Source organism: Anomaloglossus baeobatrachus, chromosome 7 (assembly GCF_048569485.1).
Source record: "Anomaloglossus baeobatrachus isolate aAnoBae1 chromosome 7, aAnoBae1.hap1, whole genome shotgun sequence".
Taxonomy (NCBI): domain Eukaryota; kingdom Metazoa; phylum Chordata; class Amphibia; order Anura; family Aromobatidae; genus Anomaloglossus; species Anomaloglossus baeobatrachus.
This window is the reverse complement of record NC_134359.1, coordinates 271,105,649-271,123,785: the sequence shown is the minus strand read 5'-3', so window position 1 is coordinate 271,123,785 and position 18,137 is coordinate 271,105,649. Positions and strand designations below refer to the sequence as shown.

Sequence of the window (18,137 nt, the reverse complement as noted above, 5' to 3'; positions counted from 1 at the left end):
GGCAGAACCACGTGTTACAGAGCGGGAATTTCAAACTCGTAGCTCCGCCTCTGAAACCGTAGATTTCAGACTAAAGAGCGCTCATACGTTTATTTTAACCCTTTGATATCACCGTATTCAGCTGCGGTTTGTTACTTTTCCATCTCCCGCTGCTGTGACCCTCCTGCCGTAATTGTAAACATCCCGCCCAATCGCTGCTCTCCGTCCATCTGATTATAACCTGCACCTCTGCATATAGGGGAGATTATATTGTGAGGATTCAGGTCTGGGGCAGCTCTACAATACCCAGGATACAGCGCAGTCCTGTCCTCCAGACCTGCTGCCCCCGCACACGGTGATCGCGCTGGATGGAGGATGAGCCGCCATTATTATTCTGAAGGGTTCTTCGGTGGCCGCCATTGATCCGAGACTATAGTGCCCAAGACGCGATAATTACATGAGTCTATAAACCCAGTACAGTTCGTCCATCTATCCAGCTGCCTCATACAGCGTTATTCCTGGTTAATGTCCGCTGTACCCGATCACCCACACGGGTCTCATCCTAAAAATATCAGTAAGCAGCATCAACATTCATCTCCCAGCAGAACTTTGCTTTTCACTCTGTAGTAATCGCAGCACAGGAGGATATGGTCTATGCTCAGATATATCCATGTTCGGCTATACCCCCCTTCCCCCATCATACACCCCGGTGTTATATGTATAACAGCCACATGATAGATCAGTGAGAGCGAACAGCATTCACCAGGACACAGGAAATCTGCCCTCAGCTCACCCCACAGCAGCAGGACATTGTAGCCTTTCAGGTAGATGTGGGTGGCTCTGAAAAGAGCCTTTGGGTTGTGAGGACAGAATAGAGCAGAATTAACCTCCGAAGCCGTAGAGAGTGCGGCCCTGGCGCTTCAGCGCGTACACCACGTCCATGGCGGTGACGGTCTTCCTCTTGGCGTGCTCGGTGTAGGTGACGGCGTCACGGATCACATTCTCCAGGAAAACTTTCAGGACTCCGCGAGTCTCTTCGTAGATGAGACCGGAGATGCGCTTGACGCCTCCTCTGCGGGCGAGACGGCGGATGGCGGGCTTGGTGATGCCCTGGATGTTATCACGGAGCACCTTCCTGTGCCGCTTGGCGCCGCCTTTCCCGAGACCTTTTCCTCCTTTACCGCGACCAGACATCTTCAGAGTAGTTAGAACAAAACAAGTGATAAATTGACGCCGACTCCTCCTTTATGTAGAGGATGGTCGGACCAGAAGGAGAACTGAAAAGATGACGCGCGTCCGGGGCGTGTTTTACAGACTGAGGACTCCGCCTTTCCTCTGCTGATTGGCAGAATACAGAACTGTTAGGGAGTTTGAATTTACCGCCCTTTCGGCTTCTTCTGCAGTTCATTTGACTCTAATATAACTTCTCCCCAAATGAGAATTATCCCAAATACAGTCCATAGATAAAATCCACCGAACACTAATGTGTTATGTAAGCAGCTTTCCAGATCTCCGTCATTATCTCCCCAGTCGCTTATTCCTGCAGTCTATGTACAGATCAGTTCCACAGCTACAAGCAGGAGGTCCGTGCTATAACATGATCTTACATTTTCCCAGAGAAGCGGCCTCACACTCAGGCGCCAATGTCCGCTGTGTGGAGGGATATAAACGGCTTCATCACCAGCCAGAGTATGAAGATTGCTGAGTAGTAGCGCAGAGCAGGCACGGGATGATGAGAGCAGTAATTAGGCAGCAGTCACACGGCCGTATAACTGAGGCCGGGATTGCATACAGTGCTCCGACTGGCGGAGGCTCTTCCTGACCGGAGCGTGAGAGGTCCATAGCCATAGAGGCTTAGAAAAAGCAAAATCCTTGAGATATTATTCAAGTAAAGACTAGTAAAAAGATCGAGTTAATAGAGAAACCTCATGGAGACTTGTTTGGTTACCCATGGGGTGTTTGCAAAACCACTAATAAATAATTGGGGAAGAAAAACGGAACAACAAGTGGGGTATCATGCAAAACAATGACAAATATTTATTTGGGTACAAAAACTATATGAGATACAAATATTGTATATAAAAAAAGAGGAAAAGATGACAGATGCAATAGACTTCTGGCAGTGGGAAAAAAATACGACAGGCCTGTGTAATTAAATATGGGTAAGTAGCACCCGGCTACCAAAATCATAACAATTGTAGCCATTCCATCAAATAATAATTATTTATATATAAAACTAGCTGTACTACCCGGCTTCGCCCGGGTTAATAACGGCTGTTAAAATAGAATGTATTCACATTCCCGGGATAGAATGTATAAATAGAATATATTAACGCCCAGGATAGTAACTGTCTCTATGTTTCTCTCCCATTCTCTGTCTGTCTCCCCCTCTGTATATATCTCTCTGTTTCTCTATCTTTGTCTGTCTATCTTTCTCTTTCCCTGTCTGTCTGTTTCCCGGTGTCTGTCTCTTTACCTGTCTCTAATCTTTCCCTGTCTGTCTCTTTCCCTGTCAGTCTGTCTCTTTATGTGTCTCTTTCCCTGGCTGCATTGTGACACGCCAACATTCCATATAAGGGCATGGCCGCGCATTCTTCTGAAGATCTGGCTGCACTGTGGCTCCCAGTTCCATTCGCTGTTTTTTTGGCGAATAACTAAAGAGCGGAGTTAAAATTTCCCCTCGAAACATAGCCTATAGCCTATGACGCTCCTGGGGTCCAGAAGTGTGAGTGTGCAAAATTTTGTGGCTGTAGCTGCGACGGTGCGGATGCCAATCCCGGACATACACACACATTCAGCTTTATATATTAGATGATACCATATAGGAGGAATTTTTAAAAAAACAAAAATTAGGGATTACATAACATAAAACAGTTTAAATCAATGCAGGGATAAAGCGTCAGCAATGCAAGGGTCTGGATCTTTTAACAAGACCCCTACAAACTTAAACAATTGGTACTGCCCTGATTTAAAAAAAAAAATAGTTGTACTCACAAACATACAGTAATTTCATCAAATATTAAGCATTGACAAGTGCTGCAATGCTGGAGGATTTTTTTTTTTTGCAAAAAAAGAAAAAACAAACAAACAGGGATTACATACCAAAATAGAATAGAATGTAAATCAATGCAGGGATAAAGTGCCAGCAGTGCAAGGGTCTGGAGTCCCCCAAGGAGAGGTAACTACATTTTGTGTGTCACAGAGCAGGCTTCATCAGACCAGAAGTTAGGGAGTCAATTCTATTCATCCCATTATGTTTAGGTATTTCATCCCTGTTTTTTGCAAAAATATTCCTCCTGCTTTGCAGCACTTTATATGTCAATCAATACTTAGTATTTGATGAAATGACTGCATGTTTGTGATTACAATTATGATTTTAGCAGTGTAGTACTTACCTATATACCATTTATGTAATTAACCAGGTGTATAGCAGCTTTGTTGCTAGAACCAAACCCTTGCACTGCTGGCACTTTATCCCTGCATTGATTTAAACTCTATTTTGGTTAGGTATGTAATCCGTTTTTTTTGCAAAAAAAAAAAAATCCTCCTGCATTGTAGTACATTATATTCAATGCTTATTGTTTCATGGAATGACTTTATGGTTGTGACTACAATTGTTATGACTTTCCGGGAAAGGAGAAACACGAGTTTTTGTAGTGCAAACAATACATAATTTATTTAGTGAATATGGTGACAAGGGCTTGAAAGAGTTAAGATGAACAATAATATTATATATATATATATATATATGACAATATTATTGTTCATCTTAACTCTTTCAAGCCCTTGTCACCATATTCACTAAATAAATGATGTACTGTTTGCACTACAAAAACTCGTGTTTCTCCTTTCCCGGATATAATTAGGAGTTTGTGCCACCTGTGTGATCCCTGGATAGACAGGGACGCCGGGTATATGACTAGTATGGTTTTCTGGAAATCTGTTATGACTTTGTAGGACAAAAGGACTCAGAGGAAAATAACAGGCAGATGTGAATGATCAGCTCTTCAAAGTGAACTTTGTGGTGATAAGACTGATATTGAGGTGATCAGAACAGATCTAAGCTGTAGACCGCTATGTAGCTGCACACACGGGCGGTCACCTAGAATCTTGCATTAATGGGTAAATGTACTTTATCACTCACTGCTCGCACGTGTCTGATCTCAGTGATATGGACCAAGATCAACCCGATTATTTCACGCTTTGCCTTCCAACTCCGCAGTAATCGCGGAAATGGAGGATGGTTATAGATAGTTACCGACATTCCTATATAAACAGTCTGGTGCAGACACTAGTAGGAAACATTAGAGGATATAAGCGGCAGCAGCTCTGATGAGGAGGATGTGGTGGCTCTGAGAAGAGCCTTTGTGTTGTACTCTGGGTGCAGGACAGATCTAAGCCCTCTCCCCACGGATGCGGCGGGCCAGCTGGATATCTTTGGGCATGATGGTGACCCTCTTAGCGTGGATGGCGCACAGATTTGTGTCCTCAAACAGCCCCACCAGATAAGCCTCGCTGGCCTCCTGCAGGGCCATGACGGCCGAGCTCTGGAAGCGGAGATCGGTCTTGAAGTCCTGGGCGATTTCTCTTACCAGGCGCTGGAAGGGAAGCTTACGGATCAGCAGCTCAGTGGACTTCTGGTACCGGCGGATCTCACGGAGAGCGACTGTGCCTGGCCGGTAGCGGTGAGGCTTCTTCACTCCGCCGGTGGCGGGAGCGCTCTTCCTGGCGGCCTTAGTGGCCAGCTGCTTGCGGGGAGCTTTCCCTCCGGTGGATTTGCGAGCGGTCTGCTTAGTTCTGGCCATAGCTCAGTATAGAGGAGAACAGATGTGATGAGGAGCAGCGCAGAGAGCAGGAGATTTATACTCTGCTGCTCGTTTTCCCGCTTCATGTAGGATACCCCATTGGATATTTCATAAAATAACAGGAGCCGCTAATAGGGTGTGATGTCCGTGACCAATCATTGCTCACAGGAGGCGGAGCCTGAGGCCTAGTAATCCCGCCCTACAGATGCAGTGGGGTCTCTGCAGCTCCCCCTTGTGGGTAGTGTCTGTATCAGAGCAGCGGGTGTTACAGGAGCCGCCGATGTGCCTGTGTATATTCCCGCAGAGCTGTACAGCGCCGCTCCCCCTCCTCCTACACATCCTAACGCGGGTTTCTATGTTCCCGGCGCCAAAATCTGATGATGCGGTTACATGTGACTTGTAGGCTCCAATCTGCGCTCACAAGGGAGCAGCGACAGAAGAGCTCATTACATGCGCATCACTCCCGCTGCTGTGACCTGCAGGACGCGGCCGGGGTGTGATCAGCTGCACACGTGATATGGCGGGAATACAGCGCCAGAGCCGGGGAAATAACCCTCATTATAGTGACACCAGTGTGCGGGATCCTGTAGATGGCGACACTGTGCGGAAGAATGAAAAATACAATGTCCGCTCCTGATCACAGCTCTGCCGGGACAAGGTGTTGGCTCTGAAAAGAGCCTTTGTGAGGAAGTATCAGGGCGGCTGCAGCTTATTTCTTAGCTGCGGGCTTCTTGGCTTTCGCCGCCTTCTTAGCCGGACGCTTTGCAGCTTTGGGTTTTGCCGCCTTCTTAGCCGGGCTCTTTGTCACCTTCTTGGGTTTCGGAGCGGGCTTCTTCTTGGGGCTCTTTGCCGCCTTCTTGGCAGCTGCTGCGGGCTTCTTTGCCTTCTTCGGGCTCTTCTTGGCCGTGGTCGGAGCCTTCTTGGGCCTCTTAGGAGATTTGGCCGCTTTCTTGGCCGCAGCTGCTGGCTTCTTCTTGGCCACCTTGTCCTTGGTCTCCTGCTTCTTGTTCAGCTTGAAGGATCCGGAGGCGCCGCTGCCCTTCACCTGGAGCAGGACGCCTTTGGTGACCAGACCCTTGACGCCCAGCTTCACCCGGCTGTTGTTCTTCTCTACATCGTAGCCTCCGGCAGTCAGAACCTTCTTCACGGCGGCCAGAGAGACCCCACTGCGCTCCTTAGAGGCGGAAACGGCATTGACAATCAGCTCGGAGATACTGGGACCGGAGGATTTCTTGCTTTTCTTTGCGGCCCCGGATTTGTTCGGCTGCTTCTTAGATTTGGCGGCCGGTTCGGCGGCAGGAGGAGCGGCGGCTGGTGCGGTCTCTGCCATCGCGTGATGCGGAAATAAAACACAAAAATAATCTGTGAGGAAAACACTGAGGACGGAGCTGGAGGCCTCTAGTTATATGTACAGTCTTACTGCGCACTGATTGGCTGCTGAGCTGCACCGTCCTGAGCTTCTATTGGCTGACACTGAGCACAGGCCCCGCCTTCTCCCGACCGTACCAGAGTGAAGCTCCGCTCTCCCCTTGTGCTTCCCTGCCCGGGATAAAAGCCCTTTATCGGCTACAGCCGGACGGGTGAGCGCGCTTTCTCCAGCACTTCCCATCCTACAACATCTCCACTGAGCGTTTGTAGCCGTCACTAACAGAGAAGCCGGGAAACAGCGGAGAGAAGGTCCCGGGATCATCGCCGCCGTCCTCCCGATCTGCTCATCACTGAGTGTCAGAGAAAATAAAACTGCTGCGGGAGCTCGTCCTCCTATTCCCGGCTCTTATCACCACAATAAGGATCATCACTACAATATATACTGTGCAGGCAGCAGATTATACTATGTGGCGGCGACCTGGAGCTGCTGAGAGCCCAGAAGGGTAACACAGGCGATGGCCTCCGCTGCCTGCACCTCCCTGAGCTGGAATATAAATCTATCCCGTGTGTGCAGAGTATCGGGAGTAACCAGGTCTCCACATCAGTAGATCATACCCATAGGTAGATCAGTGCAATCTCCTGCAGAATATTGTGTATTATCCTCTGTGAAGCTTTTATCTCTGAGGCCTGTACTGGTGGGAAGAGCTGGGATGAGGCGATGACTTCACAATGCGACTCACTCCATCCAAAAGCAGAAAAATCCCTGTGTAATCACGGAAATATTAATCACTCATCTGACACCAACTACTGTGCAAACGGCGAAATACTGAGGAAGAAGCGAAGACGCAAAATGCTCAATCCGCACACAGCACAGCTGTATATACTGCACAGCACAGATCAGCAGCTTTATAAGTGTCCATAATAGTAGAGCAGTGTGTACAGGAATGTGTACATGATATACAGCAGTATGCAGCGTTTACATAGCAGGGTATACAGTACATATAGCAATGTGGACAGTGTATACACAGCAGTGTGTACAGTGTATAAACTGTATATAGCAGTGCGTACATTGTATTCAGCAGCGTGTAGTGGAAAAGGGCAAGAGAGCTGAGGATAATGAAGACAATTATGAATAGGAAAAGGAAGAGGAAAAATACAAGGAGGATGATGAAGACGAATTAGAGGAGAAAGACGAAGACAGCTCTCTATTTTTTAACAGAATTATCCCAAATACAGTCCATAGATAAAATCCACCGAACACTAATGTGTTATGTAAGCAGCTTTCCAGATCTCCGCCATTATCTCCCCAGTCGCTTATTCCTGCAGTCTATGTACAGATCAGTTCCACAGCTACAAGCAGGAGGTCCGTGTTATAACATGATCTTACATTTTCACAGAGAAGCGGCCTCATACTCAGGCGACAATGTCCGCTGTGTGGAGGGATATAAACGGCTTCATCACCAGCCAGAGTATGAAGATTGCTGAGTAGTAGTGCAGAGCAGGCACGGGATGATGAGAGCGGTAATTAGGCAGCAGTCACACGGCCGTATAACTGGGGCCGGGATTGCATACAATGCTCCGACTGGCGGAGACTCTTCCTGACCGGAGCGTGAGAGGTCCATAGCAATAGAAGCTTAGAAAAAGCAAAATCCTTCAGATATTATTCAAGTAAAGACTAGTAAAAAGATCGAGTTAATAGAGAAACCTCAGGGAGACTTGCTTAGTTACCCATGGGGTGTTTGCAAAACCACTAATAAATAATTGGGGAAGAAAAACGGAACAACAAGTGTGGTATCATGCAAAACAATGACAAATATTTATTTGGGTACAAAAACTATATGAGATACAAATATTGCATATAAAAAAGAGGAAAAGATGACAGATGCAATAGACTTCTGGCAGGGAAAAAAAAATACGACAGGCCTGTGTAATTAAATATGGGTCAGTAGCACCCGGCTACCAAAATCATAACAATTGTAGCCATTCCATCAAATAATAATTATTTATATATAAAACTAGCTGTACTACCCGGCTTCGCCCGGGTTAATAACGGCTGTTAAAATAGAATGTATTAACATTCCCGGGATAGAATGTATAAATAGAATATATTAACGCCCAGGATAGTAACTGTCTCTATGTTTCTCTCCCATTCTCTGTCTGTCTCCCCCTCTGTATATATCTCTCTGTCTCTCTATCTTTGTCTGTCTCTTTCCTTGTCTGTCTATCTGTCTCTTTCCCTGTCTGTCTGTTTCCCGGTGTCTGTCTCTTAACCTGTCTCTCTCTTTCCCTGTCAGTCTGTCTCTTTATGTGTCTCTTTGTGTGTGTTTCTTTCCCTGTCTATGTCTCTTTCCCTGGCTGCATTGCGACACGCCAACATTCCATATAAGGGCATGGCCGCGCGCATTATTCTGAAGATCTGGCTGCACTGTTTCTCCCAGTTCCATTCGCTGTAATGGAGGCAGATTTTTTGGCGAATAACTGTAAAGAGCGGAGTTAAAATTTCCCCTCAAAACATAGCCTATAGCCTATGACGCCCTTGGGGTCCAGAAGTGTGAGTGTGCAAAATTTTGTGGCTGTAGCTGCGACGGTGCGGATGCCAATCCTGGACATACACACATTCAGCTTTATATATTAGATGATACTATGTAGGAGGAATTTTTAAAAAACACAAATTAGGGATTACATAACATATAACAATTTAAATCAATGCAGGTATAAAGTATCAGCAATGCAAGGGTCTGGATCTTTTAACAAGATTTCTTGCTTTTTTTTGCGGCCCCGGATTTCTTCGGCTGCTTCTTAGATTTGGCGGCCGGTTCGGCGGCAGGAGGAGCGGCGGCTGGTGCGGTCTCTGCCATCGTGTGATGCGGAAATAAAACACAAAAAGATCTTCTGCGGGGAAAACACTGAGGACGGAGCTGGCGGCGTCTAGTTATATGTACAGTCTTACTGCGCACTGATTGGCTGCTGAGCTACACCGTCCTGAGCGTCTATTGGCTGACACTGAGCACAGGGGCCGCCTGCCTCTCTGTATGGGCGCCGGCCACTTGTCTGTGCGGGCGGGTGGCCGGCCGGCTGCCTGCCTCTCTGTGTGGGCACCGGCCGCCTGTGTATGCCAGCGGCTGACGGTCTGCCTCTCTGTGCGGGCGCCGGCCGCTTGTCTGTGTGGGCGGCCGGGTGGCTGCCTGCCTCTCTGTGCGGGCGCCGGTCGCTTGTCTGTGCGGGCGGACGGCCGCCTGTCTCTCTGTATGGGTGCCGGCCGCTTGTCTGTGCGGCGGGCGGGCGCCTGCATCTCTGTATGGGCGCCGGCCACTTGTCTGAGCGGGCGGGTGGCCGGTCGGCCGCCTGCCTCTCTGTATGGGTGCTGGCCGCTTGTCTGTGCGGGCGGGCAGCCGCCTGCCTCTCTGTATGGGTGCCGGCCACTTGTCTGTGCGGGCGGGTGGCCGGCCGCTTGTCTGTGTGGGCGGGCGGCCGCCTCTCTGTGCGGACACCGGCCGCTTGTCTGGGCGCCCTGATAGGGGCCCAGACGCTTCTCCGCGGCTCGGGCCGAGCCGCTCGAGGTCCGGGCTCGGGTTGTCTGTGACACGAGCGCCTCCGGACCGGGGGCCACGTCGCTCTGTTAAGGGGAGAGCCAGTAGTGTGGTGGTGGTGTGGGACAAGGTGCGCAGCCGGGGAGGGCCGCGTTGTCATCCTATAGGTCATGACGCCACCCACGGGTCGTGGTGACGGGATGCACCACCGCTGCGGCTGAAGTGAAGGTGCGGGCTCATCCGGGATCGGTCTTGCGGTCACAGCCTAGATGTTAGCCCCTCCGTGGGTAGGGGCGGTGTGTCCCGGGGCCCGGTGGGGGACTGCCAACGGTGTTGTTGTCGGGATGCAGGGTGCCATGCTGCGGTGCAGTGTCGTGCCCGGATCGCACTGGTGTACTTACGATTAATTCACATTCAGAGTCGCTGGTAAACCAAAGTTCGAGTATGGTAGGGTCCCGCAGCCGGCTGCTTGTGTCCCCTTGTGAGGTTGATGGTGGCCCCTTTCCCTTGCACCTCTTGTTGTGGTTTTTGGCTCCCCTGCCTGGACAGTGGTAGCCCGCTCCCCGGCGTTGAGCTGCCGGAGGAGCCCTCGGTTGCCCGCAGGTGCTGGCCCGTCGGATGTTTGGCCCTTGGCGGTGGCTCTCACCTGGTATCGGTGGGCTTTTGCCTTCTTTCTGGACTTTGGGTGAGGATGAACCCGTGAGGTCCAGCCTGCAATCAGTTAGTTTGCCTATACTCAGTGGCTTCTAAGCTAGGATGGGGTCTGAGTACCCGGTTTCTGGTGCTCCGGTAAATGGTTGACTCCTTGGTTCAGGGCCGGCGGGCTCCAACCCTGGCCCGGTCCCTAAGGTTCCGTCGGCTGCTGTACCAGTACTCCTGCAGGCGGCCACCACCGTCTGCCTGCCTGATGGTTCAAGGGTCCCAGGCTCCTAGCCGGGTCCCTGACAGCTCTACAACTCCACTCCTCTCACTGTCACTCGACTCCAACTAGGCTGTTTGTATTTCCCAGCTGATCACTCTCAAAAGCCGGCCGCTCAGCTGATCGCTCTCAATAGCCGGCCGCCAGGCGATCAGCTGAAAGTTCGGCCGCCGAGAGACAAAATAAAGTTTCTGTGATTTAAAAAAAAAAAAAGCATGCGCAGTGAAAAATAAAGAATTCAGTCGCTCAAAAAACGTTACATGCTGCATTCCTTACGCCCGGCGGAAGCAACGCAGCGTCGGCCAGCGGAAGCAACGCAGTTACTTTTGGCACAATCCGTCATCCATACAAGTCTATGGGAAACAGAGGAATCCGTTAACGAATTCCACTGTTTTTCAAAAGGGCGGTGTTACGGGGGGACCGGCAGATTAGGAAAAGGGGGTATATATCCCTATCGGCAGTCAGGGCCCACCATGCTCCAGATGGCAATGAAGCTGCTGGATCCCTGTGGGTTAAGTGGACTTTATAGGACTGATGACTCATAGATAACCAGCACACCAGGGAACCGGTCACGTGTGTAGAGACACGTTAGACCGGATGACAACCCAGTTAGCGTTACGGTGGAATTGGCGCAACCCCGACCACGTGTATAGGGAACACGTCAGGCCGGATGGTGACCAGGTAGTGTTGACCGAGAAGACCGCTGCGACAGCGCCCTGTCGGCCACGTCTGTTAGACACGACAAGCCGAGCGATCCATCGATTAGCGTTTCTGGTCACTACGCTAATGGTGACGTATGTAGAGGACACGTCAGGCCAAGAGATGACACCAGTAGCGTTGACTGGGAAGGCAAGGAGGATAATAGGTTCACACACCCAATCCTGGAACACCCTGTTAACTCCACAGGGGTCCTGGGGTATGCTGTACGTGTGCGTAAGAGGCACAACTGGTGACGCAGGGGACGCAACAGGCGGATTGCGCCAAAAGGTAAATAACGCAAGTGTGAAAGTACCCTTACCCGTCACTGGGCCAGTTTGGGATGTCACAGCGGCCTGGCCCGGTTCCGTGCCCCGACGGTGTCTATAAGAGATGAAGGGGTTGGTTGGGGACGTTGGTAGTAGTAGTTATTTGTAACGCCACCTGTGGTATGCAGCCAGTTGTTAGCGGCCGCTGCAGAATGTCTCTCTTCTGGGGCAGATGGTGATGCAGCTTAGGTGTTGCAGCTCTCCACAGACAGAGCTAGGCCCCAGGTTGGGGGTGGCTGTTCAACCATGTGCGAGAGTGCAGGGCGCGGTATGGATCAGACAACAGAGCGGTTGCAGTTTAAGTTGTATCCTGAATGACTTGCTCCTGTTGTTTGACTGCCAAACTCCGCTGTGATGGGCTCCAGCCAATGCCGGATAGTTCGGAGGCCTGAACCGGTGGGATGCTCCGTGAGGCCTTCCTTCCTGCGCTGTGTTGTGCGAGTCCTGTGCTGTATTGTGCGAGTCCCTGTGGCTTAGATCTACGCTGGGATCCGAGTCCTGGGGGTGATTATGTGCCCCGTCTCGCATAGCAGGCAGCGCGAGCCTGTTGATGGGTTCGCCCTTTGGTCACGACTCCTGGCTCTATGTGCTACTTTACCCAGGGCACTGTTGTGGGCCAGAAGACTTGACATCTTCTGCCTGACGAATTCTGCTGGCAGGCCATGAAGTGCCCACCAGCCTAGGGCTTCGAGATGTGTGCCAGTCATGAGTGAGATATGAGCTCTCTCCTCAGCGACCGTGTTCTCCTGCATCCCACTTGGTTCCCGTTGGTTTCTAGACTGCTGTATGTGGCTCCTCTCTCCCCAGATCAGTTGCCCAGCCCAACTGAGCACCTAAGCTAGTGGGTGGGAGGCCCCAGACGATGTGGTGACCATTCTAAATGACCCTACCTTAACCCCGTCCTGGTGAGAGGGCAACTGGCTTATGTATGTTTGTGGATTGTGAATGACCGGCACCGACCTCTTCCTTGCCCGGGATGATTACTGCACCTCTGGTAAGGCGTAGTACCCTGTGGTGACTGAAGCCTCAGGGGCGCCACACATACACCCCATATAGCGATGTATATCCTCCCTGTACAGCTGTATGGGTCCATATGTTGCTTTTAGTGATGGGGGATCGAACTGGTGTTTTTTTCTTGTTTTGCAAATTGCAGCCAATCAGGATGGTTCTTAACTAAGGAAGAGCAAACCTAAACTGTAAAGTTTGGGGATAACACTGGGCACTGGGTGTTCGGGTATCGCACCTGTACACTAGCTTTTACCTGTATGTCTGGTTCCTGTTTAGGTTTATGACCTGAATAAAGAGAATACAGAGCAGCCAATCAGGAAGCATTTCCTATGTGGCACTACCGGCTCATTACAGCCGCATCAAGTATTGATAAGGCTGTGATTAGCAGCTCACCACTGAAGAAGCAAAAACAAATAAATGACTTGGGCTATTGCCCTATTTATGAAAGCCAGCTGAGATAAAGCAGCAGCTGTAGGCTGCAACCCCCCCCCAGCTGTCTGCTTTCCAGTGGCTGATCAAAAATCGAGGATCCCATGCAGATTTTTTTATTAAATATAAAAAAAAAATATAAAAAGACTGACAGCACATCCACTAGGTGTGAACAGAAGCACACTGAAAATTCAACGTTACAAAAATCTGTACAGCAGCAAATGAAAAGCTAAACTTTGTAATCATGTAGTATAGAGAATTTGGCACTGCATTACTGCTATTGGGAAAAATGAGACAAAAAAGTGGTACGCCTTGTCTTTGTCGGGGTTACACAAATTGGCTAATTTTTAAACCACGTATTTCATTTTTTCCAGTAGCAGTAATGCAGAGCAAAAATTTCTATATTTCAGGTTTACATATTTTAGCTCTTCAGATGTTACTGTACAGATTTTTGTAATGTAAAAAAAAAATGGCTTGGAGTCCCCCTCATTGTTAATAACCAGCCGAGGTAAAGCAGGTAGCTGGTATTTACTAGGGAAGGAAGAGCCATGGCTATTGGCCCCTCCCAGCCTGATAATATCACCCTTCAGCCGCCAAAGAATTGGTATATAACATTAGATGCAGCAGCTCATCCCGCTTGCCCTGATGCGGTGGCAATGTATGGGGTTAATAGCTGTGATTTGACAAAAAAACATAGCTGCCAAACCCTAGGATAGTAATGGGGAAAGCCCATATAGCGCTGTATACAGCAATATAGTGCGGACATATCAATCACTCCCGGCCTGAGAAGAGGAAACAAACCGGATCACCGCGTGTTACCGAGAACAAAGAGGGGAAACTCTCAGCCATAGGGCGGGAATTTCAAATTTAACGCTCAGCTAGTCAGTAAGGCTCTGGCTCCGGCCATAGACGCTGTTAACCCGTTACTGCCCGCAATGTTCAGAGTTTTCTAGTACCCCCATATACGGTACTACTGTTATCTCTATATGCTGCATACCGCCATAATCTCCAAACGGTTTTGTATACTGACATTGCCATATAACCCCATAGTTCTGTATAATGCAGGACATTCCTAATCTAGTACTATAAACCGCAATTTTACGCAATACATCTGTATACAAAGTACTTTGAATTCAAACTAACACTATATACCGCGTTATTGTGCTGTATACCTAGTTTCTCCAGAATCAAGCTCTGCTGTAGACAATGTGGTGGCTCTTAGAAGAGCCTTTGTGGTGTGGAGGATGGGGATCACCAGTAACGGCTCACTTGGCGCTGGTGTACTTGGTGACGGCCTTGGTGCCCTCGGACACGGCGTGCTTGGCCAGCTCTCCCGGCAGCAGCAGGCGCACGGCGGTCTGGATCTCCCGGGAGGTGATGGTGGAGCGCTTGTTGTAATGCGCCAGGCGGGAGGCTTCCCCTGAGATGCGCTCGAAGATGTCACCAACGAAGCAATTCATGATGCCCATGGCCTTGGAGGAGATGCCGGTGTCGGGGTGCACCTGCTTCAGCACCTTGTACACGTAGATGGCATAGCTCTCCTTCCTGGTCTTCCTCCGCTTCTTGCCGTCCTTCTTCTGAGTCTTGGTCACGGCTTTCTTTGAGCCCTTCTTGGCGGCTGGGGCGGACTTGGCGGGATCAGGCATGATGAGAGAAGAAAGATCTTGTCACAAGATAAGAGAATAATAATCTCTCCTCCCAGAGCGGCCGTATTTATAGACCGGCCATGCAAATGAGCACTGATGACACATCGCCGTTCCATTGGGTGAAAAAGGCATGTGACTTGTGGAAACGTCATGATCACCGCCCCTGCAGCTCATTGGAGGATCCACAAGTCTCATTTCCATGGATGACTTCAGATTCAGTCAATGACAGGAAAGGAGGGCGGAGCAGCAGCTTATAAAACACTCCGGAGCCGGCACACGCGTCACATTACGGTTCTTTATCATCTGATCTCCGAAAAAGCAACGCAGCGATGTCTGGACGCGGCAAACAAGGAGGGAAGGCCCGCGCTAAGGCCAAGACCCGCTCATCCCGGGCAGGACTGCAGTTCCCAGTCGGTCGTGTGCACAGGCTTCTCCGCAAGGGCAATTACGCTGAGAGAGTGGGCGCCGGCGCTCCGGTCTACCTGGCCGCTGTGCTCGAGTATCTGACTGCTGAGATCCTGGAATTGGCCGGCAATGCTGCCCGGGACAACAAGAAGACGCGCATCATCCCCCGTCACCTGCAGCTGGCTGTGCGCAATGACGAGGAGCTGAACAGGCTGCTGGGTGGGGTGACCATTGCCCAGGGAGGCGTCCTGCCCAACATCCAGGCCGTGCTGCTGCCCAAGAAGACCGAGAGCAGCAAGAAGAGCGAGAGCGGTAAGAAGGGCAAGTAACGCCGCTGATCCGCATCATCCACAACACAAAGGCTCTTCTAAGAGCCACCACCCCGTCCTCACAGGAGCTGGCGCCACTGATCTCTGCTGTGGTTCTGTACATATAGATTTATTATGGCCGCGGTTCTATATATCTCCGGGGGTATAAGCTGCACCCGGCAGTGTGAATAGTCCTGTGTATTATGAGGTTGGCACAGTGGCTGTAATTACTGGCACTAATGAGGTTTATCATCTGCGCTGTCACTCGTGTTCTGTTGTAGGAAGCAGCGGTCACAGCACAAGGGAGTGTGAAATATCCACATACAGACACCTCACTGATGGTTCGTAATATGGGATTCTCTGCTCCGGTCTCTTCTACACAATCCTCTTCTCCATCCTCCATGTCCTGCAGTGGGAGGCGCTGAGTAACAGCAGCTGTTGTGCCCTTTCTGCGGGGATTTGGGGCCGGTGATGGGCGCCGGGCATTAGATGGTATAATGTGGGTAGATGCTCCTCTACGTACGGCTCCTGATGACTCCACTAGTGCAGGGCGACCCTGTGTTCCTGTCCTCCCTCCCCATGTGGCGGCGCAGTGTGGTACACGGACTCTGCCGCTCAGTCTATATACAATGACTGCGAACAATGTGTGATAGGAAATCCCATCACTGTAACTCCAGTGTTATATACCCTCATATCGTGCCTCTATATAGAGCTGTACAGACCACACAGAAGCACGGCCGCCTCTGTGAGCGCCGAGGTTTCTGCAATCATTGAACACATAATGTGAGCGGCATCTGCTATATGGAATATACGGAATAATAATGGAGATACTTGTGGATTTCCTGAGATCCCATCAGCCGCGACAAGGCGCCTCCTGTGCTGGCCCTGATCTCATCTATTCCATACAGCAGCGGCGCCGCTCACATTTCATACACTCGGGGTTTGCAGACATCTTGGATCTTACAGAAGCGCTGGATTCTTCTGTGTATTCTGCGGGTATTGGGCGTGTTCACACTTGCTGTATTCGGAGTCGCTGCTCACTTTTCTTTATGCTGCACAGACCCCATTATAAGTCTCCATATAGCGCTGAATATAAACCTACATATGAAGTATTCACTCAGCCCCAGACCTTCCGCCTGACACCGCGGGGCACAGAGAACAGAGAGTGGAGAAACTCTGCCATTGTGCGGGAATTTCAAATTCAGAGCTCAGCCAATCAGGGCACATTACAATTCTGGCTCCGCCCACACATCGCTTTCCTCAGACGTTAAGTTTTAACACCTTCGTGCCCGTGATGAATCCAGTTGCCATTACAGAATAGAAATTTAAGGTTGGAGAGTTTACACCACTCTGGAGAAAGTATAAGCGGCTCTACATGGAGTATAAAGTGGTGTATGGAAGGAGAATACAGCACTATATGGAGGTATTCAGCTTTTATAGATGATAAAACAGCACAATAGGAGTTTACAGCAGTATATGGAAGTATACAGCCCTATGGATGGTGTATAGGGCACTGCACGGGGTATACTGTACTTTGTGGACGTATACACAACTATATGGAAGGACCCAATACTTTATAGATATACAGCACATTATGGAGTATACAGGACAGCGGTGAGATTATTTAGGCTGTCACATTTTAACGCGTTTTTTTCGGGGGCCCCAATAGTGCTCTGTACTGCTATAGAGGGCTGTATAACGTCCATACAGAGCTTTCTACTCATTATAAAGGGCTCTGCACTTCAATGTAATGCAATATACCCCCATATAGTGCTGGACGCCCGCTAATAGTACAGATCATCATAAAGTGCGGATACAACCTACATATTTAATTTTCACTATGAGCCAGAGCCCCTCCCGCTGACACCGCGGATCAGAGAACACAGAACGAGAGAAAAGCAGCCAGGGAATCATTCAATGCTCAGCCAATCAGCACTAATCAGGCCCCTGCTTCCGTCCACAGATACTAACTCCTTAGTGCCCGCGATGTTCCAGCTGCAGTTAAAGCAGAGGAGTCAGCAGTGATCGAGCGCAGCGCCGATCTCCCGCCCCTCTCCGCAGCAGCTGTAGCTTCTATTCAGGGCGTAAAATAAATCGACTGATCTGCTATAGAGCCCATATGGTGATTGCGCAGTGGATGCTTTTCTGCCCACGCTATTCTATAGTGTATACAGCAGCGCTCAATATATACAGGGGATGGAGGTTCTTGTCCTTCAAAGGGCGCAAATTTGTCTTTGCTGTGAGCAGATAGACCGGGTTTTCAGAACTCCTAATGCGGCTACTAACCAGCAATTTCATGTCACAAATTTCCCCGCTAAAAGGGGATCATGCGACACCGGATCTGTGGATAAAGTGTAGATCTGCCCGATCACCTCGAATGCTCCACCAGGTTGTGGGGGTGAAGTCGCCTCATCTGTGAGAACACGTATGTGGAGCGGGATCGGCCAGTAATGCGTTAATCCGGGTAAAGAAACTTGTACTGGATTATCTGTATTATCAGACACATGACAGATCAGTGACAGTTTCCAGCATTCCCCGGAGCACCGGAGATCGGCAGTCAGCTCACCCCACAGCAGCAGGACAATCGCGTGTAAAGAGGCAGAACCACGTGTTACAGAGCGGGAATTTCAAACTCGTAGCTCCGCCTCTGAAACCGTAGATTTCAGACTAAAGAGCGCTCATACGTTTATTTTAACCCTTTGATATCACCGTATT

At 49.8% G+C, this 18,137-nt stretch overlaps 5 protein-coding genes across 5 annotated transcripts; 1 reads left to right on the top strand and 4 right to left on the bottom strand.

Moving 5' to 3' along the window:
* Positions 1-861: 861 nt before the first annotated feature.
* On the bottom strand, positions 862-1,173 carry LOC142246239 (histone H4). The gene has a single exon (XM_075319274.1). It carries the CDS (start codon positions 1,171-1,173, stop codon positions 862-864), a length of 312 nt encoding a protein of 103 aa, XP_075175389.1.
* A 3,200-nt stretch (positions 1,174-4,373) lies between these two features.
* On the bottom strand, positions 4,374-4,784 carry LOC142246238 (histone H3). Its single transcript, XM_075319273.1, has one exon. The coding sequence runs from the start codon at positions 4,782-4,784 to the stop codon at positions 4,374-4,376; it is 411 nt and encodes a 136-aa protein (XP_075175388.1).
* A 709-nt stretch (positions 4,785-5,493) lies between these two features.
* Positions 5,494-6,114, bottom strand: LOC142246237 (histone H1.01-like). Its single transcript, XM_075319272.1, has one exon. It carries the CDS (start codon positions 6,112-6,114, stop codon positions 5,494-5,496), a length of 621 nt encoding a protein of 206 aa, XP_075175387.1.
* Positions 6,115-14,328: 8,214 nt separating this feature from the next.
* On the bottom strand, positions 14,329-14,709 carry LOC142246236 (histone H2B 1.1-like). The gene has a single exon (XM_075319271.1). It carries the CDS (start codon positions 14,707-14,709, stop codon positions 14,329-14,331), a length of 381 nt encoding a protein of 126 aa, XP_075175386.1.
* Positions 14,710-15,038: 329 nt separating this feature from the next.
* On the top strand, positions 15,039-15,443 carry LOC142246714 (histone H2A type 1-like). Its single transcript, XM_075319771.1, has one exon. It carries the CDS (start codon positions 15,039-15,041, stop codon positions 15,441-15,443), a length of 405 nt encoding a protein of 134 aa, XP_075175886.1.
* Positions 15,444-18,137: the final 2,694 nt, after the last annotated feature.

Coding starts and splice junctions, on each gene's coding strand:
- LOC142246714 (XM_075319771.1), top strand. CDS start 15,039: ATGTCTGGACGCGGCAAACAAGGAGGGAAGGCCCGCGCTAAGGCCAAG.
- LOC142246239 (XM_075319274.1), bottom strand. CDS start 1,173: ATGTCTGGTCGCGGTAAAGGAGGAAAAGGTCTCGGGAAAGGCGGCGCC.
- LOC142246238 (XM_075319273.1), bottom strand. CDS start 4,784: ATGGCCAGAACTAAGCAGACCGCTCGCAAATCCACCGGAGGGAAAGCT.
- LOC142246237 (XM_075319272.1), bottom strand. CDS start 6,114: ATGGCAGAGACCGCACCAGCCGCCGCTCCTCCTGCCGCCGAACCGGCC.
- LOC142246236 (XM_075319271.1), bottom strand. CDS start 14,709: ATGCCTGATCCCGCCAAGTCCGCCCCAGCCGCCAAGAAGGGCTCAAAG.